Source organism: Aulonocara sp. 'chitande type north' Nkhata Bay, linkage group LG1 (genome assembly GCF_057382095.1).
Source record: "Aulonocara sp. 'chitande type north' Nkhata Bay isolate Kocher_YH1m ecotype deep benthic linkage group LG1, A_spYH_male_GT1.1, whole genome shotgun sequence".
NCBI lineage: Eukaryota > Metazoa > Chordata > Actinopteri > Cichliformes > Cichlidae > Aulonocara > Aulonocara sp. 'chitande type north' Nkhata Bay.
This window is the reverse complement of record NC_141344.1, coordinates 19,355,778-19,378,310: the sequence shown is the minus strand read 5'-3', so window position 1 is coordinate 19,378,310 and position 22,533 is coordinate 19,355,778. Positions and strand designations below refer to the sequence as shown.

The 22,533-nt window shown below is 40.9% G+C and overlaps 1 protein-coding gene across 6 annotated transcripts in view; it reads left to right on the top strand.

Annotated features, from left to right (window-relative positions):
* Positions 1–22,533, top strand: part of znf821 (zinc finger protein 821) — a 22,935-nt gene extending 402 nt beyond the window's left edge. Inside the window, exons 1-6 of one of the 6 annotated variants that reach the window (XM_086287297.1) lie at positions 1,531–2,296; positions 12,719–12,850; positions 12,995–13,110; positions 14,648–14,746; positions 15,134–15,300; positions 16,895–22,533. In XM_086287297.1, the coding sequence (XP_086143423.1) occupies positions 2,257–2,296; positions 12,719–12,850; positions 12,995–13,110; positions 14,648–14,746; positions 15,134–15,300; positions 16,895–17,861 (1,521 nt within the window). In that variant the 5' untranslated portion in view covers positions 1,531–2,256 and the 3' untranslated portion in view covers positions 17,862–22,533. Of the gene's footprint in view, positions 1–1,530; positions 2,310–12,718; positions 12,851–12,971; positions 13,111–14,647; positions 14,747–15,133; positions 15,301–16,894 lie in introns of those variants that run through there. The other 5 variants (XM_086287290.1, XM_086287318.1, XM_086287310.1 and 2 more) reach the window with 5 other exon arrangements.

Here is a 22,533-nt window from a genome sequence, read left to right as displayed (position 1 = left end):
CCACTTGCCTCACAAAGGCGATTTCATGACCTGACGAGATTATTTTGTTGAGATGGCATATTTTTGCTCGAGCGTGCGGAAGAGTACATTTTCACCCGGTCAATGTGGTGCTGCGGTCAGTTTACTCGTGGCAGTCAGTGATGACGACTACATGCAATGTTATGACATTGACAGTCCAACGGTTTGTAGCGACATCTAGTGTTGACTGTAGGATATGCAGTTAGAAAGAGAGTTGAAAATGAAATTACAAGTGTCATGATCAATTGTAGCACTACTTTTTCTTCCTATTATGGCTAAAGGGAGCACAAAGGTATCACAAACTGTGCGAGAGGCTCAGAAATAGTAAGGCTTTTGTAACAGAAAAATACTCTCAGCTTTGTCAGTGTCCAATCAGTGGAGGCATCTCTGTGCATTTTAGAATAAAAAATATATGCATAATAAAAAGTAAATGTTCATGTATTTTTTTTAATTATTTGAAATAGCACTGTCGCCTCACAGCAAGAAGCTTCTTGGTTTAAATTCAGTCTGAGGCCTTTCTGGATGTTCTTTCCACATCTGTATGGTGGGTTCACTCTCCGAAAACTCTTAACTTCCTCCCACAGGTCAAAGACATGCATGGGGTTAGATTAACTGGTGATCCTAAATTAGCTTCAAGTGTGAATATGAGTTTGAATAGTTGTCTCTATGGGTTAGCCCTGCAATAGATTGGCAGCTTGTCCATGGTATACCCTGACACTGACTGGGATAGGCTACAACTGCCCCCCCCCCCCCCACACACACACACACACACACACACACTTCACTCAAGGAAAGTGAAGGACTGGATGATCATTTTATTTAGCCTATAAAAGTACCTCTATCCTATAGGTTTATCTATACACTTTAGTGGTAATCTTAAAAATATATCCCTGTTAATCGAAAAATGCCAAATTGAATGTATTTTTTTATGTGTGTATTTATTGTAAAAATTCTCCTATGAGGCCCTAGCACACTCCCTGGACTGCCACTCTCACATAATTTCATTGTGTAAAACAAAAGACTTATATTGTATAATGTAAGTTACAGAAATACTGAGTGTATATCTGTACTAAACAGAACTGAGTCGTTGCAGTTTTCAGTTTAGTTTTTTGTTTGTTGTAAATCTAAAGATGTGCTATTTATTTGTTGCATACTGTACTTTTCTTTTTTAAATTTGGTTGTCCAGAATCACTCTAGAAGGCTTCTGTATGTTGTCAGTTTCTTCATTTGGCCATACAGCAGGAAAAAAAGTTTACTTTGTCACTGTGACAGGATGCAGCATCCCGTTGTATGTTGTGTTTGTACTCTTTGTCTAATGGCAACATGAACTCAAAAGTGTAACTGACTTATCAAATGTGTAAGTGCAAAATAATTGCTTGAACATTAATTTCCCCTTTCTATTTAATAACAATATTCATAATACAAGAATATGATTAGAACAATAATTTAACCTAAGAATATGATTTGACACATTAATCCTTCAAGGTCCTTTCAGATTATGGGTTTGTTTTTATGTTTTATTTATCTATCTATTTATTCATTTATTTTCGGTAGATTTCAGATGCGTGGGTGAGTTCTTATGATAGTGTTTATTGGGGATGTGATGTGCTGAGTAGTCCTTGGATGGATATTTATTAGTTATTAGTTGAGGTGTCATTGTCAGGTTATAGTTACAGAGCTTATGAAGTTAAATAAGAATCATTGCTTCGTCAAAACCGCCCACAGAAATTTACTTACTTTAAATTGATATTTGAACATGGTCGGGTTTTTTTCTCCCACACGACCTGAATGCAGCATAGTATCTTTCACTTGAACTCCCCTGCGTCCCTACACATCCCACAATGCTGTTCGACGTTAGCTTCATTCCTTTTACGTTTAAATATCAGCTGAGCTCGTGCTGCGCTGCAGTTGTGCGCGGGTGCCAGCGGATCGGGATCGGAGCAGCTCGGAGCTGCTCGGAGTCTCTCTGTCCGGGCTTGGACATCGTCTTAACCCGATAATCGGCTGAAGAAGGGGCTTTTAAAAAAGACCGCAAGAATGTGACTCTTAAATGTGCCCGTTTTTTTTATTTTTTAATCTCCGAAAACGACCCAGTTTCTGATCTAAACGATTTGATTTTTTTATATTATTATTTTCTTCATCATCTGCTCCCTCTGAACATACTTGGACCGTCCGGGGTTAGGATATTCTTTTTTTCTTTTCTTTTTTTCAATTTTTCCAACCGGTTTGGGCAGTAATATGTCCAGGCGAAAACAGACCAACCCCTTCAAAGTTAACTGTAGGTATTTCAGGTATTGTCTCTCTTACTATTTCACGAGTTTTATTGATGACACTTGCGCTATCCGTGTATACTTGGGTCGGTTGACATGATCACGCTGCGAGGCAAGCATTGTGAGTTTTCTCTCTCTCCGTGTGTGTGTGTTTGTTTGTTTTTTTTATCTATATTTGTAGGATATAAACATCGTAACTAATGATATTTGTGTTGCCAGACAGCTTTTAAAGAACCAGGAATTAGGCAAAAGGCAGTTTGGGGTTCAAAAGTTGTTTTTTGTTTTTATTTATTTATTTTTTGAGGTAGAGGTAGGTTAGGGTTAGCACTTTAATTGTGATGGTTAATGTGAGGGTAAGGGGTTAGGGAGTATTTTAACTCTATGAAGATTGTCCAAAAAGATATGCATGTGTATCATAGTTTAAAAATGCAGTCCCAGGACACCTACTGTTGCAGGAACTACCACAGAATTAGTTTTGAGTATTTTGGCAGGTGCTTTTGTGCATGCATTGAGTTTTGGGTTTGTTTGTTTTTTCATGGGTGGAAGTTGGATTTTGTGAGGTGGCTGTAAGTGTGATTGGTCCACATAGAGCCAATGCAAAGAGTGGTAACTTCCTTATCAGAATTCTTTGATTATTTGATAAACAAACATGTATTTTAAGTTTGAGTAAATCAACCCCCATTTACCAAGACTACTGGGTTTTTTTGGGTTTTTTTAAATATTACAGTCCTGGTGACTTTTCTTTGTATTGAAGGTAAAAACCTTTTTGGAATGTGCCAAAATGTGTATATTTGGGAACAGGTTTTGCCAAAATAACAGATAAAGCCATGAAATGTGGCAGGTTTGTAGTTGATGCCAAGCTGGTAAACTTGTGTGATCCAGCCCATGAGCCCTATAACTAGAGACCATCTTGCAGTGGGATCACACAAGTTGTGACACATGCCAGAATACTGACATTTAGACTCATTAGTACTAAGTATTCAGCACTCATGAGTTGGACCACACCCATCTTCTGACTTAACCGTTATTTCGCTGAAGAATACAGATATGTAATGTTTTGTGTCAGCGCCTTACAGCTTTTGTGACATTACTGCACTGGAAAAATTTGCCCACAGACACATATACAAACAACTGTCAGCATTTTCGAAATTCAGTTTGAGGTATCTCTATGGTACATTTTACCATGATGACACACACAGAATCACAAGTAGAAACCAATAATAGCTACTCTATCATGCTTGGTAATAATGCAGTAATAACCATGCATACTTAATGCCAGCGTGTTGACGGGTGATGCAGCCACTTTGATCCAATCTTAGTGCGGTCCCACTTGACCACAGTTATTATTTACAGGTATATGAAAACAAAAGAAACGGGCATGAAATGGGCAATAAATGCAGTGAGAGCAAGCTCAGGTCAGATGCACTCAACAGACTAGAAAATCAATAGTGACCATCTTGCAAGGTTTTTCCAGCATAATTTTAGTGTTTACCACACCACAGAAAAACCACTCGCACAGTGATAAAACTATCAGTCAGTTTTTATGTAGGGTTAAATTTAGTCTTTAACCCGACTCGCTTTTTCATTTATCAGTTGTTTAAAAATAACTAAGATATGTAAGATACCCAATACTCTCACCTTACCTGTATGTGGCGTCATCCCCAAAAGGCCAATTTTGAGCCAGGAAAAACCTTGTCTGGTGATCAGAAGGCATTACTACACTTTAATGCAAATACTCGCCGCACCACACACAATCTCAAACTCGGCCTCATTTAGATCTCATCTGTAAAGTTTTGTGTGTGTGTGATTAGTACTGTTGTTGGCACTGTCTTTCACTTCAGTTCAATTTTATTTATACAGTGCCAAATCACAACAACAAGCTACCCACAGATAGACAAACACCTGCCAAAGTACTCACACACATACAGGTACACAAGCTTATAACAATGCAAGCTACACTATTGCAGCATGTAATGACAAATAACTGAATTTTTTTACATAATATGTGAAAGAGCACACTCCTGGTACATTTTTAAAAATAATTTAAGTAGCCACTATCACTTGTATTTTAATAGTGGAGCTTATTACTTGTTGGTGCTGATTACAGGCTTAAAATATTTTTTATAAATATCTCTCCTTTAAGGCCGAAAAGCTTATATTGACTAGAAATGTTGTGTGAAAGAATCTTTCAGTTAATTTAGGTATCAAGGCTTGTGGCTAACCATGTTTCTGGTTTCAGTTTTGAGATGTTATTTTTGTCAGTTATCTGCTCTTTTAAAAAAAAAAAAAGTATGAGGCATTTAAAAAAACAAAACAAAAAACCCCCCACCTATGACTAAACCATGAACAGAAGGGACAGAGGTTTCAGCTTGTACAAACAGTAGCTATGCGTGCACTTGATTCAGTTTTCTCTGACAGCTCAGATTTAGGACAAGGTTGCAGGAGAGCATTACTGAGCACACAAGCAGAAAGACTTCCCTTGTGTTGTATGCAAGAGTGTTTCTGTTATTTCCCCTTTCTTCCCTTATTGAATGATACGTCTAATATTTTTCTACTACACAAACACTTTTCATGCTTACTTTCTAATTCTGTTCAACATCTTAGTTTTCCATCCCAGATTTTAATTAAGATTTTATTTTAATGGTAAGCAGTCATCTGAATAAACAAACATCTGGTTTCGTTTGTTTATATGTGATGGTTTGCTGCTCATCTGTTAAATAATTTTTTAGCTAAATTGTAATTTCTTCCATTTAAAGAAGGGACCTTGGGCTTACTGGTCGCTTACAGTGTAATGCATACTGACTGGATTACTGACATTTGTTGACCAAATTCTATTTTAAAATAGTGTCATATTTTTATAAAGCACAGATAAATTTATTGAAGCAGATCTCAGGAGCTCTTGGGAGACCCTCTAATGTAGATATTTTGTTGGTGACTCATCTTCTACCAGGATGCTCTTGTCAGTGCTTACCCTGCTGACCTCTTATCTTAAGCTAGTTTTTGTCCACTGAAGGGGATTGCCCAGTGTAATCTACTGAAGTATGCTGCGACCCTCCTTTCTAAAGAGTTTGTTTAAACTTCTGGAGAAATGCATCTCACACTTGCTGCAGACCGCAGTCATCCCTGTGAGCTAATGAGCTCATTTGTTGCTCTGAAACACCTTTGAGAGTGAGCGAAAGGCCTCAGGAGGCCCCAAGACTGTTGTATAATATGTTGTTTGTTTTTTAAATTCTTGTGAGTGCAGAAGGACACCTTTTGCACACCAACTTTCATTCTTCCTCACCATGATTTGTTTTACCTGTCTTTTCTTGTGAGGTATGAATTGCATTCAAAGAGCTGTCCCCTTTGAGTGGGTCAGACCAGACAGACTGACAGACCAGACAGGCAGGGAGACAGTCTGACAGGCAGGCGGGCTGACACACATGCACATGCTCACACACACACACAAATGCACACACTCAGTAGTACGCACACACACACACACAAACACACACACAGGGAATTCCAGACAATGATACAACAGCGGTGTCTGTCTAGCTGTTAAGTTTGATGTACAACAATACTCAAGATTTTTATGCATTACATAAAAGTATTTTGTTTGGAGGTGGTGGTGCATACCCTCGTGGTGTCAAGTGGATGCCTGTCAGGGAAGTACAGTATATTTGTGTAACAGTATATGTGAGGCTTTGGTTTCATAATTTTTCTGTACCTAAATGTAGAAGTTCTGAAAACCTTTATTAGTATTAATTATAACAAATAAGGTGTTATTTCAGAATATTTCACATTATATATGTATTGTTGATCCAACTATGAAATTGAGTTCTCAGGTGGGGGGGCTGTTATGAATCCAACTTTGAGCCTCGTGTGGCTACAAGGTGTTTGTCAGTCTTGTAGTTGAAGCAAAATCCTAATCTAAACATGTAGGTTATTCGTGGTGAGAACTGATCCGATGTCTGGCCCACCGTCCTTGTTCTCCAGAAAGTCTGTGGACGTAAGAGGGGGGGGCCCCAGTACTTCTGCAGATTCAGACAGTGTTGTGTGTCTGCATGTGTGCGTTTTTGGAGGGGATGGCTGCTGAAAAGGAGAAGGAGGGGCCTTTGAATTCAACAGGACCCCCATTGCTCTGTGTTTGAGTAGAGTTTTGGCATTCTGTCTTTTGTCTGTTTTGTTTTGCGCGCTACCCCTCCGTCACCCTACCACCCCCGGCCTGCCCCCCCCCCCCAACCAGCCCTCTCCCTCTTGTGTGTGTCTCTTGGCTGATGAGTTTGTCTCTTTGTCTGGATTCAGTCAGACACTGCGTCACCTCCTGCCTACAGACACACAGACTCAGAGATAACATCGCAGTGCTAGAGACTGAGGGAGCGAGGAGGGTGGGTAGTGGTGATGGTGGCGGCGGGGGGGAGCAAGGAGAGACAGATGTACAGACAGAACCGTAGCGGTGGGGGGATGGGTATCTCTCACACATCAATCATTGGCTATGTGCCGAGAAGCCAGCCTGTTGTAGTAGTTCACAGTTCAATACTCGGACCCACTCTAACGAATGCTTGGATTTCTGTGGGAAAAGTGCCCAAACTGTGTTCACATACCAACTTCTCACAAGTAGCCAAATGACTAGCTTTAAGATTATACTTCTGTCTTGCTCACACACACAATAAAAGAGAAAGTGTGTGTCTGTGCACCGTGCACAGTACCTCAGGATTGTGATGAATGCTGTAATTACTTCTGCCAGTCTCAGGTAACTGAAGTCAGGATCTCTCTCTCCCATCTTCTGATCTGTGTAAATGGAGAGGGAGCACACAAGGGAAGAAAATTGGATTTTAAGCTATCATTAATTTTCGCTATCTCAAGTGGTGATGTTCCTATGTGTGAATGCCAGAGGAGTTTTCACCAAGACTGCATCCAAAGGAGCAGTGCTGGCAGTTGAATGAGCGTTTGCGGAGTCCAGTGTAATAAGAAGAAAAGTGAAGGGATTGCATCGCATCCTGCAGCCAAAAAGAGCCGCTGTGTACAATAAAGTGTGGCATCGCGGCAAGTGAAATGAGCTACATATGGGCTGTCATGGTGCAAAGCTTTATCCTCCCCCTCGGAGCTGATGGTAAAGATATAGAAGTAGACAGAGCTCCATATATAAGCTGGGAGGACAGAGGGCGAGCCAGGCTGTTCAGTGTGTGGGTGGTACTGAAGGAGAGAGAGAGAAACGGAGCAGCTAGGCAGTTAGCTGGAGGATAACAGTGCAGGCTGCTACCCCCGTGGGACTGCAGCATGGCTGTCGGAACAGCTAGCATGTATCTGTGATTGTATATGTGTGTAAAAATAGTGGGGGTTGGGATGCAAATGAAGTAAATGTGCATGCATATATGCAACTGGGCTTGTCTCGCTGCTTTTGTATGAATCCTGCTGCTTGTTGTATAGGTCATATAAAACCAGATGAATCTGCTAAGAAGTTCTTCTCAAGCTGATCGCGCCCCCAGAGTGCTAAGAAAAAGGTAGAATGGTTTCAATAATTTACTCTCTGGGACAGCTTTCTATCAGTTTTGCTCTGATTATAGGTTTTGTTTTCATTAGCGTGTTATATTTCTGCAATAATCTCAAGATTTTTTAATTGTAATTGGATGGCGTGATCCACATTAAGTGTGATCAAACCATGGAACTTCAGCAATAGGTGAAACCACTTCTATTAAAAGATTTAAAGATTTATACCTTCTTGTGATACACTACAGTAGCGGATGCTGTAATGAAGTTGCTATGGAGATAAAGCTTTCATATGCCGGGTACAATGTATGGGTAGAGACAGTTGCTCAGAATCGTTTTCTTTTTGTGCCCAAGGCAGGACAAAATTTCAAGGTATACCTATAAAAGAAGCCTCATTTGGAATATCATCAGTTCTTCTGATTGTGCAGTCAGATGAAGATATTTTTGAGCAAAAAGCCTTCAGTTCTTTTTGTGCTTCACTATAGGCTGCACTAAACTCATCAGATTCTGTCATACACAATCCAACAGGCAGTCTTGTTGTCCCTGGTTCTGATCCAGCATCTGCTGAAGTGGAGATTTCTCTCTGAAGTTATGTCAGGATTCCAGGTGCCTCTTTAGCTTCCTTGGCAACATGTTGGCATTTTTAACTCCTTCCAACAACAGCTGCAGTCAGGCTGAAGGCCAGTGACTGTCAGTCATGGCTTTTTAATATTTAACTGCACAAAAAGTATACCTGCAGTACTATTAAGGCACACTATTATGGCCCAAGATTTTGACGCATAGAGCCAGATGGTAGTAGTTGTCCTCTGTATAAGATTATTGTTCTATCAATGTCCAGGATATGTTAGGGACACATCCTCATTTGTATTTCTCAGCATCTTTAGGTGTTGTGACTTTTTGCTTACAATACAGGGAGTGCAGAATTATTAGGCAAGTTGTATTTTTGACGAATAATTTTATTATTGAACAACAACCATGTTCTCAATGAACCCAAAAAACTCATTAATATCAAAGCTGAATGTTTTTGGAAGTAGTTTTTAGTTTGTTTTTAGTTTTAGCTATTTTAGGGGGATATCTGTGCAGGTGACTATTACTGTGCATAATTATTAGGCAACTTAACAAAAAACAAATGTATACCCATTTCAATTATTTATTTTTTACCAGTGAAACCAATATAACATCTCCACATTCACAAATATACATTTCTGACATTCAAAAACAAAACAAAAACAAATCAGCGACCAATATAGCCACCTTTCTTTGCAAGGACACTCAAAAGCCTGCCATCCATGGATTCTGTCAGTGTTTTGATCTGTTCACCATCAACATTGCGTGCAGCAGCAACCACAGCCTCCCAGACACTGTTCAGAGAGGTGTACTGTTTTCCCTCCTTGTAAATCTCACATTTGATGATGGACCACAGGTTCTCAATGGGGTTCAGATCAGGTGAACAAGGAGGCCATGTCATTAGTTTTTCTTCTTTTATACCCTTTCTTGCCAGCCACGCTGTGGAGTACTTGGACGCGTGTGATGGAGCATTGTCCTGCATGAAAATCATGTTTTTCTTGAAGGATGCAGACTTCTTCCTGTACCACTACTTGAAGAAGGTGTCTTCCAGAAACTGGCAGTGGGACTGGGAGTTGAGCTTGACTCCATCCTCAACCCGAAAAGGCCCCACAAGCTCATCTTTGATGATACCAGCCCAAACCAGTACTCCACCTCCACCTTGCTGGCATCTGAGTCGGACTGGAGCTCTCTGCCCTTTACCAATCCAGCCACGGGCCCATCCATCTGGCCCATCAAGACTCACTCTCATTTCATCAGTCCATAAAACCTTAGAAAAACCAGTCTTAAGATATTTCTTGGCCCAGTCTTGACGTTTCAGCTTGTGTGTCTTGTTCAGTGGTGGTCGTCTTTCAGCCTTTCTTACCTTGGCCATGTCTCTGAGTATTGCACACCTTGTGCTTTTGGGCACTCCAGTGATGTTGCAGCTCTGAAATATGGCCAAACTGGTGGCAAGTGGCATCTTGGCAGCTGCATGCTTGACTTTTCTCTGTTCATGGGCAGTTATTTTGCGCCTTGGTTTTTCCACACGCTTCTTGCGACCCTGTTGACTATTTTGAATGAAACGCTTGATTGTTCGATGATCACGCTTCAGAAGCTTTGCAATTTTGAGACTGCTGCATCCCTCTGCAAGATATCTCACCATTTTTGACTTTTCTGAGCCTGTCAAGTCCTTCTTTTGACCCATTTTGCCAAAGGAAAGGACGTTGCCTAATAATTATGCACACCTGATATAGGGTGTTGATGTCATTAGACCACACCCCTTCTCATTACAGAGATGCACATCACCTAATATGCTTAATTGGCAGTAGGCTTTCGAGCCTATACAGCTTGGAGTAAGACAACTTGCATGAAGAGGATGATGTGGACAAAATACTCATTTGCCTAATAATTCTGCACTCCCTGTACACCCTGTACCGGGGCAGGTCCACCACAGGCGAATCAGATCTGGGTGTTTGTCCCTAACATCTTGGCGCACAGCTGGGGTCTTTCCTCCTCATCCACAGTCATTGACTGCAGCGCTAAGCAATCCCTGGAATCACCTTGAAGGTGGTGGCATAGGGTTTGGCTGTGCATCTCCAAGTGTTTAATAAGTTTAACTGTGGAATGCTAAACTGTTGCTATCCAGCCTCAATGCTCTGCATCTGATTTCAGCTGAGTGTGTCACAGCTTTTTCCCATGGTACTTTTAGTTCTATAAAGTAGACAATACAGAGAGTGGTGGACCAAAGTACCAGATCTGGTCTTTGGGCAGAAGCAACTATTTCTGATGGGATTATAAGCTGTTGACCTGTATCAAAGAACATTTTCTAGTAACAACCTCCTTCAAAAGTCTTCCTGGTCAGTGATGGAGGGTATTTTTGTCATTGTTCTTAAAGTGGCAGTGGTGCTGCTCTTTTGGCATTGATAGACAGAGACTTCAGCACCTGGTTGTGTCTCTAAGTATACCTGCCTTGACAAAGGCTCACTTTAATTAAAGTCATGATGTGCCTGAGTGCGTTTCCAGTTGATTGTCCCTTTATTCAATATTTCCCACTTCATCCACTTTTGCTGTTGGGCTTCTAAGATTAGCAAATCTTGCAGCCGCCTCCTGCCACTGGAGTAGAGCAGGGCGATATGGCCAAAAATATTTATCACGATATATATTTGAAAATTTGCAATAACGATATAACCGACGATATAATTGATGCGAGACAAAATACAACTCCACAACATTACTAGCGCAAAAAGACAACCTTCCATTTATTTTCACTTAAGAAGCTGGTTTTTATGTACATTAAAGCTTTATAAAAATGTAACAGTGCAAATGCAAATTCCTTGCTGAAAGTTTAACCAAAAGGCATTTCCAGTAGAAATGGGCTGACATATCCTGAGCATAACCATGTATAATATCCACTGAAGTTAAAAAGAGGTGCTTTGCAACATTAAACTGCAGTGTGCAGTACGTATTTTTCGGACCATAAGGTGCACGGGATTATAAGGCACATTAAGCAAAACAAAGCAGTCAGATAAATCAAACTTTATTAAACTCATTCTTCTTGCTTCCTCCACTTCTGTACCATTGTTTCATTAATGTTGAATTCTCTGGCAGCTGCTCTATTCCCATGTTGTTGCAGTATATTAATGACTAACCTCGTATTGTGGATGGATTATCTCAGTTGTTCTCCTGACTGAAGTTCGGTCCGTTTACAGCATCCTGCCATGCGATTGCATTTGTCTCTAACCATGAAGAACCTTCACGTTAACTTTTATAAGTGGAAAAGTGTTAGTGTTCGTCCTCCAGCTTCACTGTTTATGTTATGCTAACATAGCTGTGTCGCTAGCGATCACGTAGCACATCATTATATACCAGCTAGCCCAACTTCAGTAACCCTACAAACGTCACTGCTGTTTAGTTTCCTGTCTTCATTTATGTTGGAAGTGATAGCAGAGCTGTACGTTTGATTTTTTTCAGAAATCTCTCAGTCAGAACATGCAATATCATGCTTAGGTAACTAGCGAAACTAGCGAGCTAACTTCCGCTAGCTTCCTGCTAACTTCTAACTCCGTTAAATGTAATAACTTTTGTTTTCATGGATGCCTGGAAGTTAAACTTTATAGTTACACCTGGTAAAGCAGCAATGCTGATCGTTTTATTAAAGATGAAAGAATTTAGACAGTTTTTAACTCTAAGTGATGCTGCAGTGTTGTTTGACCTGAAGCATACGGAGTTTAGGACCCAGATTACTCCCAGATTTAAGAGCATCTTAGTCCGACAAATATGACAATAACAACGGCCGCTTGCATGTTCTGCAAAAAATGTGCTTTGTTGTGTATCTGACGGACAAACACCAAACCAGTTCCACATCACGGAAGTTGCACCATTTTTACAAACCAATTCTGGTTCATCTGTTTCACTCAACAATCGGCCATGTGCGTATGAAAACAAAGGCACTGCGCATGCGCGTTTTACTCCCATTCTATCGCGATATTTCATTTTCCTATCGTTGCCTAACATTATACCGGTATTACCGTGAACGGTATAATATGGCCCAGCCCTACACTGGAGTTCTAAAACTACCAGCTTTCGCCATTTTCCTTTGTTCCACAAGGGTCTATCTGGAAACAGGCCCACTCCTACTCTCCTTTGCTGAATGTAGCTCCCAATCTTAGAAGGATGGAGTGCTGATTTAGCCTGTAGTACAGTTTCTGTTGGTGTCCATTTCCAACATGTTGTTAATACTGGCATGACGGGTCTTATGGTTGTGTCTCAAGACTATGAGAAGGTCAACTCCAGTCTTGTCTTGAAGCCTAGTTTGAAAGAGCTTGTTGGCTTTTTCTACATGTACCACAAGTGAGAAAGTCAACTTTTCAAGAATCTTACCGACGGTCCTTCTACTGTCTTTTTATCTCCAGGGCCATTCCACACTTCAACCATCACAGGACTCCAGCACACTATTAACATGGATGGCAGAGACGAATTCACAGAGGACAGTGAATGCTGCAGCAACAACTCCCAGGAAGTCCAAGGGCAGGATAGCTTCTCAGGTACAGGATGGAGGGAAGGGTCAGGGAAGGACTGTTGGACTCTGTAGGAATGTCCTTGGAATGAGGGGTGTTAGTGAGAATAAGCCCTGCCCTGTGTTTTGTTGTCTGTCCGTATTGATAGGGCTGTGTTTGCCTCCATAGAAGACAGCGATAGTGACCCAGAAAACCACGGCGAAGACTCGTCCTCCAACACCTCTGCTGACGACCACATGACCACCAAGAGAACGCAGTGTCTCCTACAAGGAGCAGGAGTCAAAGAGGTGAGAGGGCTGCTAATTTAGACACCTTCACTCCAGTGTTTGTTATGATGGTGCTTTGAATGGCAATAATGTTTATTTCATTCTAACAAATACAAAAAAGGAACACGCACAAAGGTTGTGGTAAGGTTCTCATAACTGGAAAAATAATTTTATCTATTTCTCACTGTGTACGTCTTTGAAAACAACTTCTTGGCACATCATCAATTGGTTTGAACACAACTTATGCATTACACTAGAAGAGACCATACTGGTAACGTTGTGGTGTGGAATAAACACACAAACAAAACACGACAGAGATTAAAAAAAAAAAATGAAGACAAGTATCTGCCCTGCATCTGTTTGATTATGAAATATGTGGTTTATAAACGAGTTGGTAGGCGTGAGAAGAATTTATCAACTCTCATCCATCAGTCGTGCATGAAAAACAAGTCAATGTGAACCGTAATTTGCATCTAGATGCCCACCCTGTCATCTGCTCCAGTTTTATGATGTTTAATTAGGTTCATGCATCTGTGAATTTAAAGCTAATGTGCTGTGCTAGAGAATATTGCAGATATTTCTCCTGAGATAACCGGAAAGGAAGTAGTGATATTTCACCAAAATCTTTCTATTTGTATGCAAAATAACAATTAACATAATAAACTTTTGACATTTTTGTTTTATTACTTTGAAAAGATAAAAGTGAAAATGATAAATAATCAGTTAAAAGACATCACTAATATAGTAAAAGTGTGGGGGGAGTAGTGGGCTACCTACTTAGTACATCTACAGGAGCCATGGAAACCCATGCCATGAAACCACATGCAGTTACTGAATCAGCAGAGCGTTGGTGAATTTTATGCACTGCTCTGTAACTTTACATGATCTGTCACATTCACAGATGAGTTGCTGTGGTTCCTAAAAGCTTCCACTTTGCAATAATACAGCTTACAGCTGATCGTGACTGTTTGTGAGGGAAGAAATTTCATGAACGGACTTGTCCTCGCAACGCTGGCGTCATTTTACAGCAACACACATGAATTCAGAGAGCAAACCATTTTTTCACAAATGTTTGTAAAGGCAGACCATATGGCTGTTTGATTTTTTTAGACCTGTGCAATGGTTCGAGAACACCTGGATTCAAAGATGAAGAGGTCTGGCCCAATATTTTTATTCAAAAGTGCCCTTTGAGTTATTAAACACCCCCAGGTCCAACCAATATGTTTTCTGCCTGCACCTTCTGTTTGAAAATGTTCTGTGAGTCACATCTGTCTCAGCACACAGTGTGATGTCACTGTCAGTGAGTCACCGGGACTTGTGGGAATTTTGCTCAGTCATACACTCAACACATCTTCATCCACTTGTGAAAATGCTTCAGACCAAAACAAGGCCTCTTTTACGTTTTAACTGCCATCATACAAATTGGAAATCTTAATTTAATAAATAACTCAGAATTCAGATTTGTGATTTACAACTGTAAGATGTAGGTGTAAAATCATTTGAATGTAGTGTTAATGTGCTTCTGAAACGAGTTTAAATGGTTCTTGACTTTCCTCAGGAGAGCGAGGAAGGGGGAGAGCACAGCAACAACTTTGTTTGTCCTCTCTGCCCGCTGGATTTCAGCAGCCCAGATAAGCTCATCTCCCATGTCTACCAGGTGAGAATAACATCGTCTCACCTGCCCCGATCTAGTACAGAACCAAAAAAAGAAATGCAATTTTCAAAGCCGTGTGGCAGCAGCCTATCTGCTCTGCAATCTGTCTACTTTGTCATATAGCTGCATAGTTTTGTTTTTTAAACTCTGTATGCTGTTTGCATTTATACTACCATGCATAACAACCACAGCATCAATTATAACTGTTGCAGACATGAATTTAAATATTATAATTTTACTTTTCAAGTTCATAATATTTTAAATGTATATTTCCTTTGTTATTTTTTTCTTTTGCAAACATATTGCAAACTGATAATCGCCTGCAATACAAAGTTATTATATCTTTTAAGTTTGCTGCTTTTCTCATCTCTGTTTGCTGTCTTGTAACAGCACACGACTATGATGAGCAACACCAAGAGCTATGTGTGCCCAGTGTGTGGGCGAGCCCTGAGTTCGCCCGGCTCACTTGGACGCCATCTTCTCATCCACTCCGAGGACCGCCTCTCCAACTGCGCTGTCTGTGGTGCACGCTTCACAGACACCAACAACTTTAACAGGTTGAGCTCATCTCTGCTGTAGCTCTCATCTCAGGTCTTAAATGCAGATTGAATATAGATGTTGTGATAAAATTATACTAACCGGGTCCTGAAGTTTCTGTGTTTATTTAGTGCTTATTATTTAATTATGTCATTTATCTTAAAAATTTTTAAAACAATATCTCATATGTGGTCCCTTTATGACAAGGTGAAAAGACACCACTGATTCAGAAGGATGAGCTATTTAAAATGAGGCCTTTTAATTTTTCTAGTATCTAAAAATTGATTCTGGCAGGAGTGTAATGTAGAAACATAAAAAACTGCATGCTACTTTTTTTCTTTCTTTTTTTTAAAGACAAACCTTTTCTTTTGTCGAACCTTTGAAAATATAAATTGAGTAAAAAGAAGTCACATTTTCTCTTTAATACATTATAATAGAATGAGAAAGAGCAATGGTTTTCCAAGTGTGGGATTAGACAGAATGCAGAGCATGAGGGATGAATAAAATTAGTACTGCAATGACAGATTTAATGGAAATAAACTTGCGTGTTGCTTAGCAACTACCATTACATTTCTAATTTAAACAGCACTGACAAGGTCAGGACGCATTGTAGAAGGAGAAGCAGTGTGAAGTGATGAAAAGGAGAGAAGAGAAAAGTCATGAAGCATTACAGTTGGCAGAAGCATTTGCTGCTAAGTTTGGAAAAATAAAACATAAATACTTGTTATTCTAAAGAGAGACAAAAAAAGGTGTATCTTAGATGTACGTGGAAAAGCTGTTTCATGTTGTTCCAGCCAGCTACAATAAAGTAACATAACCAGCATCTGGCAACCAGTGTTTTCTGAACAGTCACCTCCTCTGAGGCTGTTAACAGCCTGTTAAACTTCTCTCCAGAGAGCTAGCCAGAGTTCATTTGACGCATGGCCCTTATTCCTCTCTGAAGCAAAAAAGTTTGGGAAACGACTAACATGGAATCAGTCATCTCTTCCCATTGCAGCAAAGTGGTTTCAAGTCATGTAACTCATCGCAGCTTGACAGAAGCTAAATTTTACTGTTGCCTAAAATATGTGACCATACGAGCCAGGCTAACAAAAATTCAAGGCAAAAACAATGCCTGTCAGTCTGATGTATGAAGCCTTTGTTGCAGGCTGGTGGAAAAAAATCCCTGCGGGGTGAAATCTCGGATTTCAGACTGCTCTGAACACTTAGTTTCAGATAGTTTAGTGTTTTTTTTTTCCTCCTGCTCTTGTCTCTGTGTAACGTAAGCGAGAGAGTATATCACAGATATCGTGATCTCAGGCACGCTGTGGCTGTGTGCACAGAAACCCCACCAGCTGTTCAAAACTCAGATGAAAGTTAGTTTATAGTGACGGTGAGAGAGCTAAAAGCATTTTACTTAGACGCAGTATAAAATGAATACGTTTATTTTTAACAGGAAACAAATCTCGTCTAGGAGACCTCAAGTGAAAGGCTCTATGATCCCCACATTAAAGATTTAGACAGGAGCAAGCTTTCTATCAGGGATCTAATGCTTCCCTGGAAGAGTCCAGACCACTTAAAAAAAAAAAAAAAAAAAAAAAAGGATGTTTACCTGATTCATGTTTCCTGTCGTAGGGAGAAGCTTAAAGAAGTCCTCGACACAACTAGGATGGATTTTACTGGGGGAAGGGACACCAGTTCCATGTCCCAGTCCCTCTCGAGCAGCCCCATGAGCAGCCCGGGCCCCTGCACTGACTCTTGCCATGGACTGGGCCCTAGTCCCAGTTCGTGTCAGGGTCCTTGCCCGTGTCAAGCAACTAACCCCAATCCCAACCTATGTCAAGCCCAACGTTCCTGCCAAGGGCAGGGTCATATCTCAAGCCAGTGTCAAGGCCCCAGACCATGTCATGGCCCTGGGCCAGGATCAGGACCGTGCACAGACCAGGGACCCGCATTTCCCTCACTGCCCGATAGTCTCCTCTCTGAAGGGCCATCCCTCGCCTCAATCCCTGATGCACTCAACTCCTCCTCTTCAGGCCTTCCTCCTATCCCTGATATCCTGAGCCCTATGCCAGTGTATCCTGCCGGAGTGCTGCTGGTGTGCAACAGCTGCGTGGCTTATCAGCAGCTAGTGGCGGCCCAGTCACCGATGCGAAAATGGGCTCTGCGTCGGAAGAACGAGCCCTTGGAGGCCCGACTGCAGCGTCTGGAGCGTGAGCGCACGGCAAAGAAGAACAAGCGGGCGTGTGAGACAGAAGAAGAGAGGGAGCTGAGGCGGCTGCGGGACCGCGAGGCCAAGCGCATGCAGAGGATGCAGGAAACGGAGGAGCAGCGGGCACGCAGGCTGCAGAGGGACAGGGAGGCCATGCGATTAAAGAGGGCCAACGAGACACCAGAGAAGAGGCAGGCCAGGCTGATCCGCGAGAGGGAGGCAAAGAGGATCAAGCGACGGCTGGACAAGATTGACCCTGCTCTGAGGACACAGATAGAGCACGATCCTGCAGCCATGGCTGCCCTCACAGCAGACATGAGTCTCTTCCAGTTTCCCTGCCCTATGCCTGTCCCCTCCATTGATAATGGTCTATTCATGAAGCTGCCCTAGTGGGTCCAGGCCAATCGGGTGAGGGCAGAATCCAGTTGGCTTCTCGCAGCATCATTAACCTCTGCACTGCGCCATCAGGCTGCCTGTTCACAGAGAACCATTCCTAGCTGGTTTCCTCTCAGCTCGATCTGCGTCGAACAGCTTCGCACACAAGCTGCTTTGTTAAATACAACAAAAACTTCTTCAATGTCTTTTTTTAAACAGCCTAGAAAACCTTGGGAACAGGGATGAGAATGTTTCTTATTGTATGGATGATGACATAAGAGCATGTTGTAAAGAGATTTTATCTGTTGCGTCAGTGGACTAGCAGATTTAACACAGTTCATACTCATAGGAGCAGTTACACTTCCTTTGAGGGGACAAAAAAAAATCATTTGCACATGGACCTTCAGTGACAGGAGAGGGGACTTTGTAGCCACAGTCCCCTCTCCTTTCTGGTCCACTCCGCCAGCCCAGTGACTCTGATTTCCAGGTAGCTACACCTCTCTTCAAGCTGCTACCATGGGTCCCTGGGAAGTTCGTGTTCAGTCAAACTACTACCTCAGCTGGCGCCGTGGACGCGCCCTCTGTCCTGTGGCTTACTGCGTTCCAACTCCAAGCTTCCAAAGCTCTATATGTACTGTACACTACTACCGAGGATGCAGGTCATTTTTGTTTGTTTTCTTTACATTGTTATGTTTGTATTGATCATTCAGGCACTTTAATAGGACACACACATTCACAAGTGATTTTAAAAACAAGAGGCGTTATAGATTCTGACATAAAGTTTGAATGAATGTCCTATTGAACGTGTTCAGTGTTGAGCTACATTCCTCTTATTTCTGAGTTTTACATCTCAATGCAGTCCACCTTTGTATATTCTCTTTGCCAAGATACGACTCTCGCGTCTTTACGCTCCGAACATTTTTGCCAATGTCATTTATATTTTGACTTTCTTTTACAGAGGTTTTCTCTGGCTCTTAAAAAACAACAAAAAAGTAAAGTCATAAAGTCTGTGCTGCTGTTATTGTACTGTAAAATACATTAGTTACCTCTTATATGTTTGGGCTCATTGCATTGAGGAATATTCTATTCCTGTAAGTGGTTGCAAAGAAACAGTACACAACATGTTACCCGTTGACCTCAGAATTTGTCGCATTACTTGAATTCTGCCCTAAAAGATGCATTTGTTTTCCTCATGAGCGGGTTCCGACATGGTGGGTTTTTACCGTCATACGGGAAATCGTACACAGATAATGCAACCTCTGCTTTGTGCAATTTGTGTAGCATCCACATGTATTGTAAGGCTGCAGTACCTTCAAGATGTGTAAACAGTACCACTTAAATTATGTTTTATATCTGCAAGTCACTTTTATGGAGTCACATGACAAGTGGAAATTGTTCTAAACACTTTTTTTGTTTGTTTCCTTCATCTGTTACTGAGCACTGGGGCTAACTTCACGGCACATACAGCCCATACCAGGAGATTCATTAACCTCATTCCAGCACATATTTATGCAATATGATGTGAATATATATATATATATATCTGTTTTTTTTTTCTTGTAAAAGTGTTTTGAGGTGTTTTGTTGATTTACAAAATGTTAAAATTAGAGGCCATGGTTGGATAACCCTTGTTTAATTTCCTGCCTGTTACCTCCACTTCTTGTCTTTGCTTATCCAGATGGAAACATTTAACAGTGTCAAATGAGCAGTTTCAGAAGTACTCTTTAAAGAAGAACGAGCAGCGGTTCTGTTTGAGTCACTCCTAGACGAGCCGCAACCCACCTGGCTGTTAGTTCCAGCAGGTTTAATGAAGAAAAAACAAAAGACCAAAAAATTAAAGGGAGTTTTGGTTTTATCCTCAGAGGCTTTTTTCTAGGAGTGCATCAAACCTCTATGCAACAGATGTTATTTATTAAAGGAAATTAATTCACTTTTCACTGAAACTATGCAGAATGCGACCTCAATTTTAAACAGACTTCAAAGCAAACAGTTCAGCTACTCAGGCAGTTTAACTCAGAGGGCTCAGGGCCTGGATACGGCACCCCAGCCCATAAGAATCATTTGTAGACCTGTCATGCAAACAGAACAGTTTTAGGCAGTTTTGGGACTTTTAGTAGAGACATTTTTGTCTTTTTTTGAGAGATGTTTCCTCTTCCTAGTTCAGCACAAAAAGCAACAGGGTTTCACTGCCATCCTTCTCATTATACACTCTACCAAGGGCAGATCAGTGTTCTCAACAAAGGCTTCAGGTGTCGTCTCTTTCTCTCAGAATATGAATACTGGGTATTCTCAGAGGTTGCTCTTTGAAATTGCTGTGACCCTGTTTGTCCTACAACTTCACTTACTAGTTGAAAGGAAGTTCTGTGGACTCTGACGTGGCGCTGTTCTTTGGCAGCAGCGCTCTCTCAGTGTGGATTAGGTAAAAACACTGCATGTCCTGAAACTGCACTCGTCCTAGAATGGTTCAACATGAGCTTGTGTTCTGTTTGTTTATGCCTGCCTGTTTTTTACAGTTTAATCGAAAAATGTTTCAAGATGTTGGCCTTTCTATATTCTATCAGGATTTTCTCTCAATGTCCATGTTTACAAAAGAAGTCTTTCTGATCAAGGCCAAATGAATGAGCTAAACTGCTAATGACAACATGCTAGTTGTGATATCAATGCATTCTGACTGGATGGCACTTTGGGGGACGCCATCCTCTGTTACTGAAATAACAGATGTACAGACCGTGACGAAACCTGGATAAGAATGTGGAAATAAACATTGAATTTATTATAATGTTGGTTTGCAGCATTGTTTACATTTTTTGCATTGTTTTTTTTTTTCCTACAAAGCACTGCATAAGATCAGTTCTGTTGTTTCCAAACCTTGAGCCCCTGCAGCCCATTGTCTTCATTAATCATTAACAAGGGGAAGCATTTAGGTTTCAAGAATCAAACTAAAGTAAAAGCACAATCTCACCTGCAAATTGTGTTTATACATGAATCATTAGTTCAACTTAAACTCGCTGCATTACCACCCTGGTCATTCATTGTTTTAGCTGAAGTGGCTTTGTCCTCCCAGGAGAACCTGACCCCTATTTTTAGATACACTGGGTTAATTGGCAATTCTAAATTGTCTGTAAGTGCTAATAGTTGTAAAGGTTAATAGCTTAAACTTTAAGCACAGAGTGAGATCATCACTGAGTGCCAAACTTAAAAAATGTAGGTCTACGCACGTATCCTCATAACAACTCAGGACTTTAGTGGGCACCATGCACGCTTAGACTGAAATTCATAAACATTATGGTGGACAGGGTAGTAGTTGACACCGACATCAAAATAGCCAGCTATGATATACTCCCCAAGACCATCAGGAAATGATGAAACACAAACAAGAAATGTCCTGCAAAATAACAGACATAATAAAAGGAGAAACAAATTTCAGGACCTATTGTGATATACTATGTGAGGTAACCAGTGCAAGTACCAAATGCGCTCAAATCCCAAATAACTAGATTACATAATAGGGTTACCTGTGTGCATTTTACTTTGGACAGCTGTGTACAGACGTGTATCTTCTGAATGTTTCCATTTACTGAAAGTAAATTGATACATTTTATACAATTTGGCTTATAACACATATAAAACTAAGCTAATGTAACATATGTGTTAAATACTTGTGAATTTCACCCAAAACACTTTCTTTTTTTGGATTAAATATGTCATTTTTGCATCTCACTCTCCTACCTGTGTGATCCGAGTCTGTGTGCGTTCATGTGCATGTGTGCGCTGCGTGGTGACGTAGGCGCGTGCATGTGTGCCCCGGTCACAGCTCCTTTCAGCATGGCCGGAGGAGAGGTGTACTGGCAGTCGCATGACACACACAGATCGAACGCATATTTCTGTGTTGCAGGTATGGAGATGTTCTTATGTTTTGGAGATGCAGTCTTTCATTTATTGTTCTTATAAGTTGTTTTGATGTTTTTTCAGTGACATATTATTTATTTTGTGCTTTTTGTTTTTGAGAGCTTAAGTTAATGTTTTAAAACAATTTGTTGTATTTGATTCATTACATTAATGTACATTAATGAAGCTGCAGGCTCAGCTCCTTTCAGCATGGCCGGAGGAGAGGTGTACTGGCAGTCGCATGACACACACAGATCGAACGCATATTTCTGTGTTGCAGATGTGCAGTAAAGAGCCAAAGACTCAGTACTGTCTCCTGCCTCTTACTTTCACGCCAGAACACAACGCAGAACAACAGGCGTAACGCATGAACGGGTTACACTAACACTGTGTAACAATGTGACATGAGCACTTTTGTTCAGCAGCTCTTATTGTATACTACTATATTTACCAGCTATACATTACAGGTCAAGATGTGACAATCAACTTGTAAAATGGGTTATTCACAAGCAGCAAAATATAAAGTAGATAAAATAACCTCCCTCTAAAGTGGGTGTAGCTTGTGTAGAACCAGTGTGCACCCACTTCTTAAAGCTGGTCATGAAAGCTGTATGCTCTGAAAAAAGAACAGTTTAAAAAAAAAAAAAGCCACGAGTTACCATAACATTCATGGCCATGATGGGATGAGTGCGTGTAAACCTCTGACCACAACTATAATTAAAAGCATTTTTTCACCAAAAGGACTATATATATATATTATATACCGTATAATCCTGAGAAGATCTTTTATATACTATTG